We start from the raw sequence: 24,168 nt of genomic DNA, 5'->3' as shown, positions 1-24,168 counted from the left end.
AATGTTCTCTGAAAAGTACCTGTTATATCTATGTATATTAAATTAATGTTAACCTCAGAAGTAGTGAGCAGTCATTGAGACCACTGAGCTGGTGTGTTGTTGTGTAAGTGTGTCATGAGTTCTGGCATATATTAAAGTTTTAAATGAGAAATGGCATGTACTACAAAGTGCTTTTGCCTTGCCAAATCTGGGGAAGGTCAGAACAAATATTGTGCTAAAGTTTGTGGCTGAAAGTGTATCACCTCTGAGGATTGGAGTATATTTAAGTGTAATGCAATGAAATGTGGGGATTGTATCTGAAAGTATTACAGCAAGATACACCAGAGAGTTACTGTATAGTGAAGTGTGTGGCATTTATTGAAAGATAGTAAAGTCAGTCTGTGAAACTTATTGAACAGTTACATAAAAGTGTGTGGGATATTTTAGAGTGTTAAAGTGCTGTCTGCCCATTATGTTGAAGAGTGTCACTGAAGTAAGTGATATATTGAAAACTTACAATATTGCATATGAATTATATTGAATATACTACATAGAATATACATGAGTGGGTATAGTGAAATGGAGTATTGGTATAAAGTATGGAGGGTACAGTACAGCCTTTAGAAAATAAGGAGCAGGAGTAGGTAATTCAGTCTCTCCAGCCTGCTCTGCCATTTTACATGATCATAGCTGATCTCATCTCAGCCTCGACTCTGCTTTCCTGCACACTCTCCATCACCCTTCAACTCATTACTAATTAAACATCTGTCTATCTCCGTCTTAAATTTACTCAAATGTCCCAGCTGCCTCCACATTCTGGGATCCTGAGTCCCACAGAGTCAAGGTCCTTTGACAGAAGTGATTTCTCCTCATCTCTGTTTTATATCTGCTACCCCTAATCCTAAATCTATGTCCTATCTTCCAGATTCCAAATGAGAACATAGCCTCTCTTTGTCTACTTTGTCAATTCCCTTTCGCATCTTATATACCTCAACTGGATCTTCACTCCTTCTTTGAAGCTTCAGAAATATAGGCCTGATCTGCTCAATCTCTTCTCATAAGACAGATCCTCATTTCTGAAATCAATCTCGTGAACTCTTCTGAACTGCCTCCAATACAATTATTGCCCTCTTTCATTAAAGGGATCAAAACTGTACACAGTATTCCAGGTATGATCTCACTAATGCCTGTGTGGTTGCAGTAATACTACCCTACTTTTATATTCTACAATTTATACTCTGAGAAGATTATTTATGGTAGCTTTCTGAGATGCAAATGTTGTCATAATTTGATCACTATCAGTAGATATTAAATGGGAGTGCAAGTTGCAGTTCAGTTAGTCATTACCATGAAACCCCAGTGATTTTCTACACATACAACTTGTTTCTCCATTCTAGTATGAAGAATTGAAGTTAGTTCAGATTGACCACTTGTTCCAGTTCCAATTTAAATAATGGGTAGGCTCATATCGAAGCTCATTCGAGCAACATTGTCCGTTGCGGCAAATAGGTAATGTGGTCCGATATTGAGCAGCCTCTGATAAAGAATGGTGTTAAGGTACAAATGCAGCTTTCTTTTAAGCTAGTGAGGGCCATAAGTATTGATGAGAATGTTTTTCAAGGATTTATTGTGCTGATTTAGTATTACCCAGACAGGTTGAGGCAAATACATTTCCCTTCAACAAAACATAGATGTCCTTTTTGTTTTTGAATTGGAATAATTGTTGAATAGGTACCACCTGAATTTATTTTTGCTTTCTATAATTTTTTAGGGTTTTGGGTCTTTTGACAAATCATGAACATCGAATTATTTTGAAATGTATCAATGAGAGAAAAAAAACTTACATTTATGTAGTGACTTTCACAGCATCAGGATGTACTGAAATGTTTAGCCAAATACCTAATTTTGAAAGACAGCTATTGTGAAGTAAATATGGTAAATAATTCATGAACAGCAAGCCCCAAATATTATGGAAGTAATTGTTTGAGGGATACATGTTGGTTACAACACCGGGAGACCTCTTCCACTTCACTTTAAATTATGCCATCAGGTTAATTACATTCAGTTGAGAAGGGATCACAGTTTAAGGTCCAATCAGAAAGTTAGTATCTCTAACTGCATCTGGACGCACTTTCCTACTCAAATGCAGGTACTGTAACGGAGCCAAGGCTGACAAGTTAATGAAGATGGTGAATCTTTCCATGACAAGGTATTTCACCTTGCCCAGGTTAGAGGAGCCAGAGGACATGACTTGCACCCAAAGGGACATGCGTTCCAAACTGAAATGTGGGTTCAGGTAGGTATTTACAGTTTGTAGCAGGGCAAAAGAGGGAGAATAGCGAATGCTAGATCACAGGGAATGCTCCCACCCTTGCGCCTGTCCCCAGCACATCACTAGAGTGAACCAAGTGCCAGCCAGTCAATCAGCAGCTGCCTGATGGGAAGGTGGCCAATCAGTATTGGGAGAAAAAGTTCCATCCTCCTCAACTGGGTGCCCCATCTTCCGCTACTGGGTGCCTGGGCTGGGATGTCAGGCGTGAGTGGGGTCAGTTCTTAATGAGAAGCTAGTTACAGTCAAATGAGATGAAGTCTTAATAACATCGAACCACTGTGACCTGTGTGCATGGTCCCTTGTGATGCCTTCTCATGCTTGGGGTAAATCTCTCCCACCCTTTTTCCCCTTGTGACTTCTGCAAAATGGAGTGGGTGATGAGAAATTGGTGCCAAAAGGGCCTTTGGCCAAGCTCAATGGCTTGTTCAATTTTTTGTTTCAAAATGGTTGTGAGCTTCTGAATTGGGTGTTTGATTTTCACATGATCAAACTTGGAGATAGGAAGATTCACACCGAAACGTCAACGTTCCTGCTTCTCCGATGCTGTCTGACCTGCTGTGCTTTTCCAGCTCCACGTTTTATCGACTCCACATTATTGCAGATTGACAGAGTGATGTCAGTTTGATAACCTGATCTCACTATGCTGTATTTTACATAAACACAGAGGATAGGCCAGCCGATTTGTAACTGTAAACATTCAACCCAATATTTCATTGCTGAAGCAACACAGCAACCTGCATTGGGAGTCAGTCGGAGCAGCTCGCATTGATCAATTCAAACACAGACTTGATAGATTTCTTTCAGGAGATACTATTTTGGGATGCACTTTCTGAGTAATTTGAGTGTGCTTTGTGGTGCATGCTTGAGAGGACCACGTGACTTTGGACCAATGGTTTCAAAGTTCAGTTGTGCTCTAATTGATCAAGATTCATCCCTGGTCAGCAGCCCCATTCACATTGCATCCTGTGGCTCCCTGGAAGGAAAATTAGATGAACATTTTCTTAAGTCACCCAGAAATGTTTAAACCTACTTATTTGTACATCATCAAATCCTGAATCAGTAATTGGAAACAAACGGTTAGTATTAGAATCATAGAGATGTACAGCACAGAAACAGACCCTTCGGTCCGACCCGTCCATGCCGACCAGATATCCCAACCCAATCTAGTCCCACCTGCCAGCACCCGGCCCATATCCCCCCAAACTCTTCCTATTCATATACTCATCCAGATGCCTCTTAAATGTTGTAATGGGACCAGCCTTCACCACATCCTGTGGCCCTGTTGCTGGTTGGAAGTTGGGATTTGTGATATGGTTGTGATAGTTAGCAACATCCATGCAGTCTCTCTGAAAGAGTTAACAATAGACCTTTCCTCATAAGTGTTAACTTTTCCTTTCTGATTTGCATATCCACTTGTCTTTTAGACCACTTGGCATTTAAAATCTATTCTGATTCTGCTTCAGCCTCTGTATCCTGTAAGACATCCCACATTCTAAGAACTTTGTGTGTGAAAAATATTCTTCTATTCTTGCTGAGAGATTGAAGAGGAAATTGTGACCATTCATCATAGCTACTGCTTCCCTGCTGTTGGATGATCTTCAGGTTCTGATGCTCATGGCCCATAGCTTTATCCTGCGTTGCCTTCTGGTGCAAGGCCTTGTCAAGATACATATATAATCGTGTCAAATAATCTAGGTGTATTAAAAGTGGGAATCAAAAGTCTGACAAGATATAAAATCTGCAGAAACTCAGTTATCTGTACCCATTCATACAATATTTGACTGCAGTCAACATTGTAAAATTGCCAGTAAATTCTCCCGGGCAACTTAAAACCAGAGTGGGTGATAAAAATGGTGTATGGCACTGTAAAGTTAGAGAATGGCTAGCTCTTGTATCCAATGTTTTCAGAACTTTCTTGGGTTACTTCCAAATAATGCATTAATAGGTTAAATTGATGCCATTGCACATGATCACCTTTCCCAAATCTGCGGTATGCTAATGACCAATTCTTTTGATACCATACTGTAACAGATTAAGTTAAAAATCACACAACACCAGGTTATAGCCCAACAGGTTTATTTGGAAGCACAGCTTTCGGAGCGCCGCTCCATCGTCAGGTGGACTATAACCTGGTGTTGTGTGATTTTTAACTTTGTCCACCCTAGTCCAACACTGGCACCTCCAAGTCATGGGACCAGATTTAACAACTCTTAAAACCTTACTTGCATAGCAAACTCCCAGTTTTCCTCAATCTGCTCTATTGCTAGGGATCACAGTCTAAGGATGCAGGGTAGGCCATTTCAGACAGAGATGAGGAGAAATTTCTTTACCCAGAGTATGGGGAACCTGTGGAATTCTCTGCCACAGAAAGTGGTAGAGGCCAGAACGTTGAATGTTTTCAAGAAGGAGTTAGCTATATTGCTGAAGGGGTCAAAGAATATGGGGCAAAAGCAGGAACAGGGGATTGAATTGGATGATCAACCAATCATAACAAATGATGGAGCTGGCTCAAAGGGCCGAATGGCCTACTGTCACTCCTAGTTTTAATGTTTTTATATTGCCACTTCTCAAAGATCAACAATTCTCAACCTATGTGGTGCCACGAATATATCTATGTATTATTTCCATCTATCTATCCACCCTTTCAAACACATTACTTTTACGTTTTCTTTCTCCTCGGCCCTTATTATTCTTTCCCACGTTCACCGTTACAGTATCCTCAGTGAAGATTTAACTTAATTAAATGCAAATGTTGAAAAGACAGAATACATTACAGGAGACGTCACTGAGGTGTCAGTATCTCTCCAAGATCTGTGTTCCACGGCTGCTCCTCTGCGATGCTGTTTGAGGAGTTCATGTTAATTTGATAGAGCAGTGAGCTGTTGTCGATTGCATCCTGGTCTAATTAGCTGTCAGCTTTCTCGCCCATGAATGGCAGATTGTTTCTGAGCATTGTTTTGCCTTTTATGGCTCCCCCATTTCAGAAGCTTAAAAATATTTCAGGATAGTTTTCAAGGAGACTTGCTCTTTGTATAGGGGCTGTTTTCACAACTGAAATGCTGACTGGGCCTGCTGTTCTGTCACTCTGCATATATTTCATTTAATGCCTTACTTCATCCATTAATTATCTCAGAACCTCCTGTGCCAACTGTTAGTGATCTATGAAGCACTGGAGATAGATGTCTGTTTCGATCAGTGTTACAAGACAGACAGGTGGTTCATTTCACCTCTACCATGAGTTTATTTTTCCTCCACCCTCTATCAAGAGATGACATCTCTCATTTATGTTGCTTAGGAAAGAGCTAGAGAATTTCATGTTTTGAAATCCAATGAGAAAGTGGCCAGTTACAAGTAGCCATTGAGCAACAATTTTGAGTTCATTCAAATACCCAATACATTCATGTCACAGTTACCCTTTGCACAGACCATGAGAAGACAATTTCCCTTTCACTACGGTTGCTTTATATCTTTATATCTGATTAGTAGATTATAAATTCCTTTCAGTCTATATTGTCAAGTTTCTATATTTTCATCACAATGATTATTCAACTCAAATTTACACAGATGCAGTAGATAATCAGGAAAGCAAATGGAAAGTTGGCCCTTATTTCAAGGAGGTTAGAGTATACGAGTAGGGAAGCTGAAAATGTGTTGCTGGTTAAAGTGCAGCAGGTCAGGCAGCATCCAAGGAACAGGACATTCGACGTTTCGGGCATAAGCCCTTCATCAGGAATGAGGAAAGTGTGTCCAGCAGGCTAAGATAAAAGGTAGGGAGGAGGGACTTGGGGGAGGGGCGATGGAGATGTGATAGGTGGAAGGAGGTCAAGGTGAGGGTGATAGGCCGGAGTGGGGTGGGGGCGAAGAGGTCAGGAAGAAAATTGCAGGTTAGGAGGATGGTGCTGAGTTCGAGGGAATCGACTGAGACAAGGTGGGGGAGGGGAAATGAGGAAACTAGCAAAAGGGATGAACTCAGATTTCTGCAGACCTCACTTTTTATATGAGTAGGGAAGCCTTACTGCTGGTCAGACCATGTCTAGGGTATAGACCTGAAAATGTGTTGCTGGTTAAAGCACAGCAGGTTAGGCAGCATCTAAGGAACAGGAAATTCGACGTTTCGGGCCAGATGAAGGGCTCTGGCCCGAAACGTCGAATTTCCTGTTCCTTGGATGCTGCCTAACCTGCTGTTCTTTAACCAGCAACACATTTTCAGCTCTGATCTCCAGCATGTGCAGACCTCGCTTTTTACTCATGTCTAGGGTACAGGTCATTTTGCTATAATGCGTGTTTCATCTGCACAAATTGGCTGTAACGTAATTGACAAATTGTGGACGTTTTTGGATAACGCAAAATTTCTACTGAATGAGTATAGTGATTTTGTTTAGCAGTTTTCCATAATGTGATTTTCTATAGCACTGGGGGTGCAGAGCAACACGTCTGTTGCATTATCGCAGAATGACCTGTACTGTGAGCAGTTTTGGTCTCCTTATTCAAGGAAAGATATCATTTCATTGGAGTCAGTTCAGAGAAGGTTCACTAGGATGATTCCCAATATGGATGGATTGTCTTATGAGCAAAGACTAACCAGGTAGGGAGTGTCCATACAGCAGTTGAGAAGAATGAGAGGGGATCTCATTGAAACGTAAAGGATTCTTTAGAGGGTTAACAAGGTGAATGCTGCAAAGATATTTCCTGTCAGTGGGAGGGTCTAGGGCTAGAGGCCATAGTCTGAGAATTAAAGGGTGCCAATTTAAGACTGAGATGAGGGGAAATTCTTCCTCTCAGAGGGTTGAGGGTCTTTGGAATTTCTTGTCACAGAGAGCTGTGGGAGTAGAGAGTCCTTGTGATTGTTTAAAGCCAAGGTAGATAGATTTTTGATCAGTCAGGAAATCAAGGGTTATGGTGGAAAGGCAGGAAAGTGATTGTGTTGAATAGCAGAGAGGTCAAGGGGGCCAAATGGCCTACTTCTGTACCTATTTCTTATGGTCTTAACACTATCAGCAGATCAGTCCTCTTCCTCCATGATGATCGTCTAAGGTCCATCTATACTCCGTTTCACTCAGAACCCTTTTGTAACATTGGCTTCAGTGCAGAGTGGACTGCATGGAAGCTGAAAAATGCCTGATTCTTTTGGACAAAGGCTGACGTTCATATAACTGGTAGAGAAATCTCAAGTTGCTTTTACAAGGAGGTGTGGGATGGAAGAGTTTGCATATATATATAGACTTTGAAAAAAACCTGACATTCTTCATGGACAATGGATTGCTTTGAATTGTGGTCAATATGGCCATGAATGCTACTGAAGTTGATATTTTGCATGTAACAGTGTCAAATGAACAATGCTAAGATAAGGCGATGCTGGTTGAGGGAAGGACAGGGCATAGAGCTTAGAACAGTACAGCACAATACAGGCACTTCAGCCCTCGATGCTACTCTAAGATCAGACGAAACTACATATCCTTCATTGTACTAACTTCCATGTGCCTATCCAAGAGTTGCTTAAATGTCCCTAATGGATCTGATCGTAGTACCATTGCTGGCAGTGAATTGCAAGCACCCACCACCCTCCCTGTAAAGAACCTACCTCTGACATCTCACTTAAACCTTCCTCCAATCACCTTAAAATTGTGCCCCTTAGTGATCGCCATTTACACCCTGGGAAAAAAGTCTCTGGCTGTCCACTCTATCTGTGTCTCTCAACATCTTGTACACCTCTATCACATTACCTCTCATCCTTCTTCGCTCCAATGAGAAAAGCCCTAGCTCCCTTAACCTTCCTCCATAAGGCGACCAGAACTGAACACAATATTCCAAGTGCAGTCTAACCAGGGCAGCATAACCTCACAGCTCTTAAACTCAATCCCCCTGCTCATGAAAGCCAACACACCATACGTCTTCTTAACAACTCTCATCCTGGGTGATAACTTTGAGGGATCTATAGACATGAACCCCAAGATCCCTCTGTTCCTTGACACTGCCATCAGGTGACATTTTTGCTTGGCTTGAAATTGTGCCTGGCAATTGTTCATATCCAGCTGAACCAGAAAGACTCGCTTAATGGCTCACCCCATGGATATCACTTTTGACAATGTAGCATTTCTGCTGTCGTATCTTGGGGATAACTTTACATAACCACCTGATGGGGAAGAACTTCCTAGCTGGAAAATATAAAACAAAACATCAGGTGTCTGCTGAACATGACTTTCCAGTGTTAATACACCATCATAACTTTGTGAACAGTGCATGGGTGAATGTGCTGATAACAGAATATAACCAGCAGCATCCACTAGCAAGATCATCTTGTGTGTTTGTAATACCCATGCAGTTTTAGCCAACAACCTCCTTACTCTCAATCAGATAAAACACTTATCTTAGCTAGGCTGAGTTTCCTGACCATTCTGTAAAAGGGAGTTTAAGCGTGGATATTGACAGAAGTTGACAGTTGAAAATTGGGTCCTTAAAAGGATTCTGTAAGAAGTCAACGTGCAGACTGGGACTGTGTTCCATATTGCTATTTGTTCCTAATGTTGACCTTTCTTGGTCAGTACTGATGTGTCCTTAGTTTAGCCTTTCAAGGCCTTTCTTAAAATAATTATAATTCAATTTTTACATTACATGACTGTTTACATGGAGCCTTTGAAATTGTTTTTTGTTCAAATTAGGGGCTGATGTGGATATAATGCTGTTAGTTTAATAGAATTAGTCTTTCCGTTTGTGCTGAATTCAATGAAGGGCTTGCGTTTTTACTTGCTGTTGGTGAACTGCCTTTCAGGATAGATCTTTATGCTGCAGGGCACCTAACATTTTCACCATTGATCTGCCAGCACACTCCCAATCATTAAATGCCCCAGGATAGAATAAAACATTCTCAACTATTCTAGGTCCCAGATAGATTTAAACATTCCCAATCATTGCATCTCCCAGGAATGAGTTATAAAGATTCCTGATCATTCTGAGTCCCAGGATAGCATTATAAATGTTCCCAATCATTGTGTCCCAGGATAGATTTAAACATTGCCAATCATTCAATATTCTAGTATCGGGTTATAAACATTACCAGCCACAACTGTTCCAAAGACAAGGTCATGCACATTTCTTCAAGAGTATAAATGAAAGATGATAAATGTTGACTCCTACTGAGGACAGTAAGTCTATCAATCACATTACTACTTCAGCCATGCCACTTTGACTTGGTGCCCATTAGTCCCAAAGAATTAGTACATTGGAGAGTTAAAGTGATAAACTAAGTCTGGTGTATATCAGATGACAATAGTGGGCAACGTGTTGTATACCCAAAGGTTTTACAGTGAGTGCTATGCTTTGTTCCTTATAATAAATAACGTGTGTATGTTGTCTTCAGATTGTCTTCCCCAATGTGGCTTAATGTCTCAAAGCCAGTGTTATTGTGCAATGTTTCCCAGTGTGTATTTTCTTTATCCCAATGCTATTTGTTGCATTTTATCCCAATCCTAGAATTTCGCAGTATTTTCCATCCGTACCCCAGTACTCCTGTGTGTAGTCTGCGCACAAACGTATTGCAATTTTTATCTGGTTTGGAACTCCTATAATAATATCTCCATGACTCTGAGACCTTGCTAGTGAAAGTATTTAATTCTTTATTGCCTATACTTATTGTCACTGTAACTGTAAGGGTGCACCCTTAGCCATTCACTCGTAGATATGTCACTGCCAATTTGCTGCAGTGAGGTGCCTGCAACAAAGAAAAAGGAGAAAGAAAACTAGTGTTTTGCAAATATTTTCGATGAATTTAAACTAGGAGTTGTATTTTGCTGACTGCCTCACTCGAGATACTTGTCTGCCCTGCTCCAGGTCACCTCTACCCCACACTCTGGCACACTGACTCATTATTCCCCATCCCTAGCAGTGAGGGAACAAGGCAGCGAGTGGGGCGGGGGGAGGCAGTGATGGCTAAGGAGTGGGTCACCCAGAGGGGCACTGAACGGAAGGGGGTGGTGGGGGCGACTGAATTGACAAGCAGGGAGTCCGGGAGGGGCTGGGGTGCAAATGGAGCCCTAAATAGGCAGGATGGGGTTTCTGAGGGGAGAAGGAGAGCAGAGTGACGGAGGCTAATGTACAGAGTCAGCTTCTGGCTATCGGTGATGCTGGCATTGCCATCTTTCCCCAGAGCAGTGGCAGGAGAAGGTTTGCATTCTCCACTGGTTAGCCTTCCCCGTGGCAAGCAATAGGAGAGAGTTGCCTTTGCTTTTTCAGTGAGTGTTGCATCTGAATTGGGCTGTTGCCGGCAGGAATGGACCTGGAGCAGGGAGGTTTGCGACTCATAAACCGCTCTCTTGCGATTCTCCAATTTTTGCAAGACATTCAATGTCCGTGTTCTAATCTGTTGGAAATGATTGTTATTGAATGTTCAGTGAACCTGTATGTAAAGGTTGCCGCTAATCACTGAACTGCAACTCTAAAGGCAGTTGCCATTATCTCATAGGTGTTTATAATCTTTGTAATTTTGATCGTCACTAACTTTTACTGCAGGGCCTCTGATAGGGAGAGTGAAGATTTTTACATGTTTTCATTTGGGCTTTGTTGGCTGTGTCAGCATTTATTGCCCATCCCCAATTGTTCTTGATCTACGTATCTTGCTTCACAGAGTAGTTAACAGTCAATCACATTGCTGGCAGTCTGGACTCACATGGAGGCCAGACCAGGTAAAGATGACACATTCCTTCTCCCTCAAGCATTTAGTGAAGCAGATGGGTTTTTTGTGTTATATGATCATCATTAGTCTAACGTTTGATTCCAGATGTTTTAGAAATTGAATTGAAATTTTACCATCTGCCATGATGGGATTTGAACCCATGTTCACAAAATATAGAACATAGAACATCCAAAACTACAGCGCAGTACAGGCCCTTTGGCCGTCGATGTTGCGCCGACCCAAGCCCACCTAACCTACACTAGCCCACTATCCTCCATATGCCTATCCAATGCCCGTTTAAATGTCCATAAAGAGGGAGAGTCCACCACTGCTACTGGCAGGGCATTCCATGAACTCACGACTCGCTGAGTAAAGAATCTACCCCTAACATCTGTCCTATACCTACCTCCTCTTAATTTAAAGCTATGCCCCCTCGTAATAGCTGACTCCATACGTGAGAAAATGGTTCTCATTGTCAACCCTATCTAAACCCCTAATATGAGAACCTGAGACTCTGGATTATTATCCCAGTGATACAACCACTGCCACCTCCAGTGACCCTCTGAGACAGCTGTAACTGAACATTGAGTGGCCATTCTTTCTGCTGTCTAGGCCTAGAGCTGTGGAATTTATTCCCTAAATCTCACTGTAATCTTTTGAGACATTCTTTAATGCCTACTTGTTGATTAAGCGTTCAGCCATTTACCCTAATACTACCTTGGCCTTTAAACAGTCTTTTGAAGTGAGTTGAGACATTAAAGATGCTATAGAAATGTTACTTCTGTTGTGTGATGGGCTTCCTGTTGAAAGGCTAATGTTGACACATGCGCTTTCAATGTATGAAGCATAAAAGGCACAGCCTGTGCTTTCTCACTTCTCCTTAAGGTTTCTAATGGTGATGTTTTTCTTCATTTTCCCCCCCCAGCTCTGTCTCCATTTCATGTCCAGCCCCAGTCGATGGTGGTGGAGGAAGGTGGTGTTGCCAGGTTTCAGTGCCAGATTCATGGTTTACCAGAGCCATTGATCATGTGGCTGAAGAATCGCAGGGCTCTTGAGGCGAGTGATGACAGGTATTGTGCTTCCTAGACCTTGCTATCCCTGTTCCATCAGCAAGTTCTCATTTACTGCAATCAATCAGATGGTCATTTTCTTAGCTCTTTATAAATCTCAACCAAAAAAATCAAAATAGGAACTTCACAATCCTTGAGAAAGAGTGCACATCCCTTCAGAAACTCAGTCATCCACTTGGAGTCTGAGCAGCCACTTCAGAATCTTACCATCTATTTACAGCTTAAATGCCTGAGGAAAATTGCATGGGTCTTCACAAATGGCAGGGTGCAAGAGCGCCATTTGTTGGAAGAAATTGTTACTACATCACCTTGTATTTGACTCTTCAAAGTGGAAATTATTCATAAATGTGAAAGCTGAGTGGAGCAGTCTTCAAAGGACTTGTACCTCGTCAGGGAGAGCCTAGGCATTAAGTGGTCACCAAGTCTGAGATAGTGTGGAATGAGTCGCCTTAATATTAGGCAGGACAATATAGGGCATGACATTGGGGTTGGAGGTTGGAGTGATCATTTGGACCTAACATCAATAGGAACCATTCGGCAACAGAAGGGATGAATCTATGGTTTTACATTTTCCTTACTATTTATTTTCCTCTTTGATGGGATGGGATGTATGAGGAGAGATTGACGAGGTTAGGGTTGTTTTTACTTGAGTTCAGACAAATGGAGGGAGGTGGGGGAATCTCATAGAGATTTATAAAATTCTACTAGGACTAGACAGGGTAGATGCAGGGAGGATGTTCCTGATGGTGGGTGTGTCCAAAACCAGGTATCACAATCTGAGGATTCGGGGTGGACCATTTAGGATTGAGATGAGGAGACATTTCTTCACCCAAAGAGAGGTGAGCCTATGGAATTGATTAACACAGGAAGTAATTGATGCCAAAATATTGAATGTATTCAGGAGGCGACTAGATATAGCACGTGGGGCAGATGGGGTCAAATGTTATGGGGAGAAGGCAGGATTAGGCTATGGAGTTGGGCGATCAGCCATGATCGTGATGAATGGCAGAGCAGGCTCGAAGGGCCGAATGGCTGCCTCCTGCTCCCATCTTCAATGTTTCTATGTGACCAATTGCCCTTGAGAAGGTGGTGATGAGGTGCCTTCTTGAAATGCTGCAGTCCATATGTTGTGGGAACACTCAAAATGCTATTGGGGCAGGAAGTCCAGGATGTTCATTCAGTGACTGTGAAGGGACAGCCGATTTAATTCCAAGTCAGGATGGTGTGTGGCTTGGAGGGGAACCTGCAAGCAGTGGCATTCTCATATATCTGGTGTCTTTGTCCTTTTAGGAGGTAGAGGGTTTGGACAGGACAGACTCTCTCCACTTTAGAAAGAAAACTCAACCTCTCACTGTCCAACCAACTGCTGCCTTTATCTTTCAGATTCACCTTTCTGCCAACGGGGGTCCTTCAGATTACACGAGTGGGTGAAGAAGACAGTGGAATATACCAGTGTGTGGCAGCTAACACTGCCGACACAAGGCATAGCGAAGAGGCCAGTCTCACTGTGTCAGGTTGGTGCTGTTTCTCTCCACGCAGAGTGCCCAGTGGAAAATGTAACACATGCCGCCAACTGCAGAGACTCCTCCTTGCCTCTTGAATACAGGCAAGCAAAACTCTTCTGAGAAAGTAAAGGAGTTGAACAATGCATGTAGACCTGCCAAGTCTCAGGCACAGCTGGCAGAGGGACGTTGTGGTGCGGTCCAGTGCTTGTGACTGCTTGACCATGGTCTGACACGGCCCAGAGCTTTGAGCTCTTCAGCACAGCTGGAGCCTGGTGCTGTTTGCTGCTGTGACATTTGCATTTCTTGTGCGTGGCACCATTGCAAAGCAGTGTATACTCAGGACCCTTCAGACACAGGTTACGGTCGGGGGATGGCTTCTTTGTGAGCTACTTTTACAGGAGGATTCATATTGGCTCTGTCAGAATGCATCTCATCAAATCTGCACTTACCTAATTCCCTGGGGTATTTGATTTGAGAGTAGTGCTTAATTGTTTCTAATATTAGAATTTCAAAGATGAGTGCAGCGCATTACCAAGTCATTAATATTCATATTCTGGATTCTCTGCCTGGCCCAGCACAAACACCATGGTTCACGTGGCTTAGAAAACTGTCGTCTTACATTCAGTGTTACATGAAGACCCGCTGTTCCACTGCTGAGGTTGTCAGAACAGAAGCAGCAGAAAATGAACTTTATAATCACTGGAGGAAAAGAGCAGTGAAATGGAAGCGGCCAGTACTGTATAACTGAACACTGCTCGATGAGAATGGCACTCTCCCACACTCCTGTTACACAAGCTGGTGGTTTATCCTGTGCTGCTTCTCTCCTTTCCCCAGCTTTGCGATACCAAATGTGACCCATGAGTACTCCTCTCACACATCCCAGGGGATTTCATATTGACCTGTGCCTGCTGGTTCCTACAGCCAGTGACCAGTCCAATGTAAAATGGCCAAGTGTTTCTAGACCAGGCAGTGATGAAGATGTATTTTTTTCTGATGGGGTCTAAGTGCACACAGCTGGAATTGGGATGTACTGATGACCATGTAAGCTTGTTGGTTTTAGACACATTCCTTGGTCCTTGTTGTGTCTTTATAGGCCTTTGCAAGATGAACCTCGTGACAGTCAGACCCCAATAAATTAGAACCTCCTCTATGAGAATGGCTTGCATTTAAATAGTGCCCTGCATGTCCATCAGGCATCTCAAAGTGCTTTACATCCAATGTGATACCCTTGAAGTGCAGGCACTGTTCTAATGCAGGAAACACAGCTGCCATTGTGCACACAATATGGTCCCAAATCAGAAATATAATAATGATCAAGTAATATATTTTTGTGATGGCCAGGATACTAGGGATTACTTTTCAGAATAATGTCATGGGATCTTCTATGCTCACCTGACAGTAAACAGGTCTCTCTTCTCTCTCTCTCTCTCTCTCCCCCTCTCTCTCTCTCTCTCTCTCTCTCTCTCTCTCTCTCACACACACACACACACACACACACACACACACAGACACACACACACACACAGACACACACCTGAGAGAACACTAGTGAACACAGCATCACTCCTTTGGTACTGCCTTAATCCTTATACTCAAGTCTTTGAGTTGGACCTGAACTGAACACTCAGTACTATCTCCAGTTCTGGTCTTCCTACTATAGGAAGGATATTATTAAGTTGGAGAGTGTTTAAGAGAGGTTTTCCAGGATGTTGGTGGGAACAGGGGGTTTAAGGAGAGGTTGGATAGGCTGGGCCTTTCTCCACTGGAGCTAAGAGGTTGAGAGGTGACCTTTATGAAGATTTATAAAATTATGAGGGACATGGATAAGGAGAATGTCAAGGGTCTTTTCCCTAGGGTGGGGGATTTCAAGACTGGAGAACTTATTTGTAATGCGAGAGAAGAAGGATTTTAAAAAGACATGGGGGCAATCTTTTTTACACAGAATGATTTGTGTACGGAATGAACTTCCAGAGGAAGTGCAGATGCGGGTACAGTTAACACATTTAAAAACCATTTAGATAAAGTATGTGAATGTCTGAAGGGATATGGGCCAAACACAGGCAGGTGGGACTAGTTTGGTTTGGGATTATGGTCAGCATGGACTGATTGGACCGAAGGGTCTGTTTCCGTGCTGTATGTCTCTATGACATTGTGACTCCAAAGTAAGACCCACTGAGCCGTAGCTGATATTAAACTTCAGCAGTAAGCAGCAATGAGCTCTTATGGTGCAGGTTATATCTGAACTGAATCTTGAGATTGGGCAGATCCAAGATCTATCAGCATCCACCTTTCAGCAGGTGCTGAATGATTTGGAGTTAGGAGATTTCTTTCCCCGTTCTAGCTTAGTTTAAAGATACTGAGTTTAATCTAAAGCATTCCCCCATTTCCTCTGCCGAGGTCAGTGCATGCTACCAGTATTGTCTTTTAGTCTGCCGACCCTTTATGTGTAAAATACACTTTCCTCCTCATTTTCACATAGTGTCATAGAGTTGTATAGCAAGAACAGACCCTTCAGTCCAACTCTTATATACCATCCAGGTATCCTAAATTAATCTAGTCCCATTTGCCAACATTTAGCCCATAACCCTCTAAACCCTTCCTATTCATGTTCCCATCCAGATATGTTTTAAATGTTGTAATTATACCCATCTCCACCATTTCCTCTGGCAGCTCATTCCATACACACAACACCTTGGGGAAAAAAACCTTAGCTATTCACCCTATCCATGCCCCTCATGATTTTATTAACCTCTATAAGGTCACCCCTCAGCCTCTGAAGCTCCAGGGAAAATAACCCCAACATATTCAGTCTCTTTCTTTCTTTCTCTCACTCTCTCTCTCTCTCTCTCTCTCTCTCTCTCTCGAGAGAGAGAGAGAGAGAGAGAGAGAGAGAGAGTGAGAGAGAGAGAGAATTCAAACCCTCCGATTGTGGCTACAACCTTGTAAATCTTTTCTGAACCCTTTCAAGTTTCACAACATTCTTCCTATAACAAGGAGACCAGATGTAAAAACATTATTCCAAAAGTGGACTAACTAATGTCCTTTCCATGGCCTGGCTTGTCTCCATCTACAGCCCAACAATCCTTTGAAATTTGTGTGATCCACCAAATCTAACCTTTTCCACATCCACTGATTTAATCGTTCCCAACGCTGATTTTATTTTCAGCTCTAATAAAAACTCGGCAGGTCTGGCAGCATCCGTGGAGAGAGAAGAACAGAGTTAATGTTTAGGTTGCTGAGCTCTCCTCAGAACGAGAAAGGTCATCATGTAGCCTCCTTCTGCACAGATACTGCCAGATGTGTGACATGTGAGGTGCTGCATTTTGGGAAAGCAAATCTTAGCAGGACTTATACATTTAATGGTAAGGTCCTCGGGAGTGTTGCTGAAAAAGTGACCTTGGAGTGCAGGTTCATAACTCCTTGAAAGTGGAGTCGCAGGTAGATAGGATAGTGAAGAAGGTGTCTAGTATGCTTTTCATCATTGGTCAGAGTATTGAGTACAGGAGTTGGGAGGTTGTTTTGCGGCTGTACAGGACATTGGTTAGGCCACTGTTGGAATATTGCATGCAATTCTGGTCTCCTTCCTATCGGAAAGATGTTGTGAAACTTGAAAAAAGGTTCAGAAAAGATTTACAAGGATGCTGCCAGGGTTGGAGGATTTGAGCTATAGGGAGAGGCTGAACAGGCTGGGGCTGTTTTCCCTGGTGCATCGGAGGCTGAGGGGATGACCTTATAGAGGTTTATGAAATCATGAGGGGCATGGATAGGGTGAATAGGCAAAGTATTTTCCCTGGCGTGGGGGAGTCCAGAACTCGAGGGCATAGGTCGAGGGTGAGAGGGGAAAGATATAAAAGAGACCTAAGGGACAACCTTTTCATGCAAAGGGTGGTATATGTATGGAATGAGCTGCCAGAGGATGTGGTGGAGGCTGGTACAATTGCAGCATTTAAAAGGCAAATGGATGGGCATATGAATAGGAAGAGTTTGGAGAGTGGGGCTTGATTGGGTGGGATATCTGGTTGGCATGGACAAGTTGGACCAAAGGGTCTGTTTCCATGCTGTACATCTCTATAACTTCCTGCATTTTCTATTTCAATTTCACATCCACAGTGCTTTGCATTTGTGATATTCAGCTGCATCGGCCCTAATCTCTGGAATTCTTTTCCTAAATCTCCCTGTGCCCCCTGCCTACGAGATCACTGATTAAATTTCAGGTTGTGCACATCAGGCTCCTGGGAGGAGTCTTCGGGCATTTTGTTTTACTGTGTTAAAGGCAGCATGTAACTGTAACTTGTTGCTGAAATGAATTCACCCAGCATGGAGCAGGAAATCCCTGGGATCTTCCTTGGAAGGGGTGATACTGAGCAGGGTATTTGTCAGCTCAGGTATCAGGGGAACACTACTCCAGCAGCAGAATGGAAGAGCTCTGTCACAGCCAGTGAGCTGCAGCATCTACCAGTCTATACCTGAAAAGGTAACATTTCGCTCGTGTACTTGAGGCCAGATTCTGTTGTGTTCGGTCAGCCTATGAAATTGCATTTTATTGGAACGTGCTTTTGAACTTTGTGTTGGATGAGCAACAATAAAGAAAGCCCCAATGTTTCAATCAGCTGCTATTCGTCTGCAAGGAAATCAGAGAAAAATGGATGAAGGTGGTATTGGCATTTATTATTCAAGCCTTACTTGTCAACCCCAGGAGCCTGCAGACTGAGTTAAACGTGCTGATGTCTGCTTATTGTGCTCCCTAGGCTGTAGCATTTCAAGTGGCATAAATAATTCAGATGATTCAATGGGCTTGACAACAATGTGATTTTAATTTACCCACGTGAAGATTCTACAGTTTCATTATTTTAAAGCGCCTACTGCAAATGTTAGCAACCACTTCCAATCATTACCTTCCTAGTGTTTGGTTAGATTGATTTGTGGTGTTTCAGATTTCTATTATCACACCTCCTGGCTCCAGGATTATGGGTTAGGCACCGTGTCCTGTATTTGCTGATTGGCTTGGGTTTGTGGATGGGTTCAAGCTGTAGAGGGTGCCTGCTAGTAAGGCAATGAATCCGTGTACCAACAGATAAGGAAGGTAGTGGTCAAGTGGTATTATCGCTGGACTGTCAATCCAGTTACCCCAGATAATGTCCCAGGGACCAGGGTTCAAATCCCACTATGGCAGATGATGGAATTTGAATTCAACGAAAATCTGGAATTAAGAGACTAACGATAACCATGAATCCATTGCTGATTATCAGTAAAACCCATCTGGCTTACTAATATCCTTTAGGCAGGGAAACTGCCATTCTTACCTGGTCTGGCCTACATGTGAGTCCAGACCCACAGCAATGTGGTTGACTGGATGTAAGCTTGCTCTCTGAGCTGGAAGGTTCATTTTCAATGTTTCGTCACCATCCTAGGCAACATCATCAATGAGCCTCTGGTGAAGCCGGAGTTATGGTATTATGACTTGCTTTCTATTTATATTTTTAGATTTCCTTGGGTTGGTGATGTCATTTCCTGTGGTGATATCATTTCCTGTTATTTTTCTCAGGGGGTGGTAAATGTGGTCCAAGTCAATGTGTTTGTTGATAGAGTTCCAATTAGAATGCCATGCTTCTAGGAATTCTCGTGTGTGTCTCTCTTTGGCTTGTCCTAGGATGGATGTGTTGTCCCAGTCGAAGTGGTGTCCTTCCTCATCTGTATGTAAGGATACTAGTGAGAGAGGGTCATGTTGTTTTGTGGCTAGTTGATGTTCATGTATCCTGGTGGCTAGTTTTCTGCCTGTTTGTCCAATGTAGTGTTTGTTACAGTTCTTGCATGGTATTCTGTAAATGACATGAACATCAGGATACATGAGCATAACCAAATGACACCACAACTCAAGGAAACCTAAAAACATAAATAGAAAGCAGGTCATAACACCAGTGCTTCACAGGAGGCTCACTGATGATGTTACTTAATATGGTGACAAAACATCTGAAAACAAACCTTCCAGCTCAATGAGCAAACTGACATCCAGAACCTCAACCTGAGCTACTCGCTAATGTTGTTGACTCTTAACTGTCCTCTGGGTAATTAGGGTTAGACAATGATTGCTGGCCCAGCCAGTGATGTCCCCATCCTGTGAATGAATAATTAACCAAAAAGATAGGTTTACTCCCACCAGGGGTGTTGGTAGGGCAATCCGAGGGAAGGAAAAGGTAGGATAGGGAAGAGGGGGCTGCTAGTTATTGTGAGTTCTGGGACCCCGACATAAGGACTGAATGGAGGAATGTGCCCTTGAGGTGTGGGGTTGGTGGAGGAGGGGGATCGTTAAATTCTACTCCTCCAAGTGTAGGACTGAGCGAGTGGTATATCATCAGAGATACTCATTTTCAAATGGGACATTAACTGTGAAACCCTCTCGTTACCTCAACTGAATTTAATGGCTGCCATGACACTATTTTATAGCTGTTCCCAAGATCTTGGTTTTTCAATCCCTCAATCACCAGACAAATTCTCTGATCAGGGACACGTAGGAGCATGTCTGATTATCTGCTGCAGTACCACTTTCTCAGTCTATCTCCACATCCCTCAATGTCATTGCTCTCCAGAAATCTCTTGATCTCTGTCTAGCTGATGCTCAGTGACTAAGCTTCCACAGCCCTTTGCATTAGAGAGGATCCACCCTTTGATTGAAGGAATTCCTTCTCGTCTCAGTCATCAGTGGCCTGCCCCTTCTCCTTACCTTGTGCGGGAGACTCACCGGCCTGAGAAAACTTCTTTTTATTTTTTCCATGTCCTGTGAGAATTTTGTAAGTTGCAATCTCTCCTCATAAAGCAACCCTGCCATCCTAAAGAGTAATCTGATGAACCTTTTTTTGCACCCTGTCTAATTCCAGTTTATCTATCTTCTCATAAGGGGTCAAAGCTGTGTACACACAGTACTCTCAGTAAGGCCTCACCAAGGCTGTAGCAAGACATTTGTGTTCAAAGTACTTGAGTACTCCATTACTTAAATCCTCTTGCAATGAAGGACAACTGTGCCTTACCAATTTCCTCCTGCATCTGCATGCTACCTTTTAGTGACTCATGACAAGGACATGTAGGTCCCTTTGGACACCTGCATTTTCCAGCCTTTCTCCAGTTCAGAAAGATTGTAGCTTTCTGTTTTTGCTCCAAAGTTTTCAAGTTGTATTCTGAAGGTTCCTTGCATCCACCTCACAACTATTATAAACGGATGTGATAACTGAACATTTAGAAATGAATGGTAAAATTAGATAGAGTCAACATGGATTGACTCACCACTTAGGTTTTCACATTTAGAAAGACCATTGATCCCATTATCCAAATCATTTGATATAGATTGTGAGCAGGTATGTACCTAGCATGAATTGTCGCAATTCTGCATTCGTAAAAACCTCTCATTCTCTAGTTATTCTGCTGATCTGCTTTCTGTGAACCAATTCCCCACCCAAAATAGTTTATTTTTCTCCAATCCCATGTGCTGTAATGTTATTTACTGAACTCCTGTATGAGATGTCTTCAAAAACCTTTTGAAAATCTAAATACACCACATCTGTAGGCACCCCTTTAACCAGGTTACAAACAATATCCTCAAAAACTCCTGAGTTTGAAAAAACATGGTTCCCTTTCATAAATCCATGTTGACTCTACCTAATTTTACCATTCATTTCGAAATGTTTAGTTATCACATCCTTTTATAATAGATTCTGACATTTTCTCCACTTCTGAAGTCAATCTAACAGGTCTGTAGTTCTGCTTCCTCCCTTCTTAAATAATGAAAACGATGACGTTTGTGGGAGCTTGTTGTGTGAAAATTGGCTGCTATGTTTCCAAACTCACTAGCACATGACAAGTTTTAAAGAAACATTAAATAAAAACCAAGAGAACTGCGGATGCTGGAAATCAGAAGCAAAAGCAGAAATTGCTGGAAAAGCTCAACTTTTTCCTAGCTATCGTCAGTTCTGAAGAAGGACCACTAGACCCGAAACATGAATTGTGATTTCTCTCCACAGATGCTGCCAGACCTGTTGAGCTTTTCCAGCAATTTCCATTTTCGTTTAGAAAACACTTATTGGTTGCATTTTAGATGATCCTGAACTCATGAGAGTGTTACAGAAATGCAATTCCATCTTTATTTCGATGAGCCATATTACTGTGTTAGTCTGTGCTCCCATAGCTTCTCAAAAACAAATGTATCGTGACCAGTTACCTTTTTTTTATTTCAAGAGAATGGTTTTCATAACCTGCTCCTCCCTTTTTCACTCCTTATGTTGTTGAGTTTGGAACTTTAGGTTGTTTAGAATGAGTGGTGAAGCTGTTGGATAGAAAGTTGTTATTCTTGTGGTATAAGTGCACTTTGGGTTCAAACCAACTCCCTCTGTTCCCCTCTCTTCCTCACACAGGGCTGGATGACTAGTGCAGCAGTTTACCGTTTAACCATAGTAACTAGAAAATGATAAATGGAAATCTGACTTGCTGCACTCCTTCCAACTGGTCAGAACTAAACCTTCAGCTTGAATTGTGAAGATTCACAAGCCAGTCTTTTTGCCACCTGAAGCTCTTAGACATTTCTGCTGCCATAGCATTTTATTTTCAGACATCGACATTTGTGTCAAGTGATATAACATTGAGTTAACATCTTCTTGTTGAAGTATTGCTGAGGCCACTTCTAGAATACTGCATACGATTCTGATTGCTCTTTTTAGATTAGATTACTTACAGTGTGGAAACAGGCCCTTCGGCCCAACAAGTCCACACCGACCCGCCGAAGCGCAACCCACCCATACCCCTACATTTACCCCTGCACCTAACACTACGGGCAATTTAGCATGGCCAATTCACCTGACCCACACATCTTTGGACTGTGGGAGGAAACCGGAGCACCCGGAGGAAACCCACGCAGACACGGGGAGAACATGCAAACTCCACACAGTCAGTCGCCTGAGTCGGGAATTGAACCCGGGTCTCAGGCGCTGTGAGGCAGCAGTGCTAACCACTGTGCCACCGTGCCGCACACTCTTCTACAGAAAGTATGTTGTTACACTTGATACAGTGTAGAAAAGATTTATAAGGATGTTTCCGGGATTGGTGAGTTTGAGTTATGGAGAGAGGCTGGGGCTCTTTTCACTGGAGTTTCAGAGACTGATGGGTGAACTTAGAGATTTATAAAATCATGAGGAAGATACAATTGCAATATTTAAAAGGCATCTAAATGGGTATATGAATACGAAGGGTGTAGAAAGACATGGGCCAAGTGATGGCAAATGAGACGAGGTCAGATTGGCATGTCTGGTCAGTGTGGATGAGTCAGACTGATGGCTCTGTTCCGTGCTGTATAATGATTGAAGATGAAAACAGAATATTGGAACCAGCGCTCATCCTCATTCTTTGTTGATTTACTCTATGTTTACTGACTTAAAAAGTATCAATGACCAATTTCCTTTGTCAGAAGCTCCTCTTTGGCCAAGCACACGCAAAGAAGTAAACCCCTGAGGAGGGGTTTTGATTGTGAGACCCTGAGTAACTCTCTGTCATGGCTAAATTTGAGCATTCTCACCTTTAAGTTACAATGTTCTGAGTTCAATTCCCACTCTTAAGACTTGAGGAAAACATCAAGGCAGTCATTTCAGTGCAATGCCAGGGGAGTAGATTAGATTAGATTACTTACAGTGTGGAAACGGGCCCTTCGGCCCAACAAGTCTACACTGACCCGCCGAAGCGCAACCCACCCAGACCCATTCCCCTACATTTACCCCTGTACCTAACACTACAGGCACTTTAGCATGGCCAATTCACCTAACCTGCACATTTTTGGACTGTGGGAGGAAACCGGAGCTCCTGGAGGAAACCCACACAGACACGGGGAGAATGTGCAAACTCCACATAGTCAGTCGCCTGAGTACTTGGACCCAATCTCTTATATTGTGATAAAGGTTTATAAAATAAATACTATTATTGGGGAACTTAGATACAAAAGTGGCAGAAACATGGATTTCTGGTTGGAATTCTCTGATTTCTTTAAACTTGAACAGGGAGTTCAGATCAGCCTTTCCAAGAAAGCATGCAATGTAAGCTAAGTGACTAGGTAAGCTAGCTGTTAAGATAATCACTGGGTAATGCTTCTTTAAGCAGCCATGTTGCAGCTCAGAAGCACCATGTGCATTCCCATCATGCTCCACTGTATAACCTCTGCTCTGGTTTAAATATGCCATGCATAGAACTCTGAAACCTGCATCAGAACAACTAAGATCAAAGTGAATATTGTTGCTGGGCTCTTTATTAAATGGAACATTGACGACCTATAGAGATAGATGGCTGGGAGCACCAGGCAGGTTGAGTTCAGGAGAAAAGATCTATTCTGGTAGGAGGGCAGTTTTCAGTTTGTGGATGTCTTCAGGCCATCAGGGTGGAAAAGAAGTCTTAAAAACTGTTTTAGCAATTTGAGTAGACAGGGCTAGAAGAAGCCTTTTTCCTGGGGTTTGGTGATGAAAAATCAGTTAGCCTGCCTGTTTGTCTCTGGGAGAAACACAGAGAATCACATCTTGTGAATGTGCAGAAAGTTGCCAATCGGAAGGTTTGCTACCATGTCAGTTGAGTAAGAAAGAAGAGTGAAAT

General features: G+C 42.6%; 1 protein-coding gene across 1 annotated transcript in view; it reads left to right on the top strand.

The window, feature by feature from the left end:
- igdcc3 (immunoglobulin superfamily, DCC subclass, member 3) overlaps positions 1-24,168 on the top strand; it is a 116,923-nt gene that overhangs the window by 49,143 nt on the left and 43,612 nt on the right. Inside the window, exons 3-4 of the mRNA XM_060852861.1 lie at positions 11,905-12,049; positions 13,433-13,563. Coding sequence (XP_060708844.1) covers positions 11,905-12,049; positions 13,433-13,563 — 276 coding nt within the window. The remainder of the gene's footprint in view (positions 1-11,904; positions 12,050-13,432; positions 13,564-24,168) is intronic.

This window comes from Hemiscyllium ocellatum, chromosome 39 (genome assembly GCF_020745735.1).
Source record: "Hemiscyllium ocellatum isolate sHemOce1 chromosome 39, sHemOce1.pat.X.cur, whole genome shotgun sequence".
In the NCBI taxonomy this organism is placed as follows: Eukaryota; Metazoa; Chordata; class Chondrichthyes; order Orectolobiformes; family Hemiscylliidae; genus Hemiscyllium; species Hemiscyllium ocellatum.
Note: the sequence above shows the minus strand (reverse complement) of the source record. Positions and strands in the feature narration are given on the sequence as shown.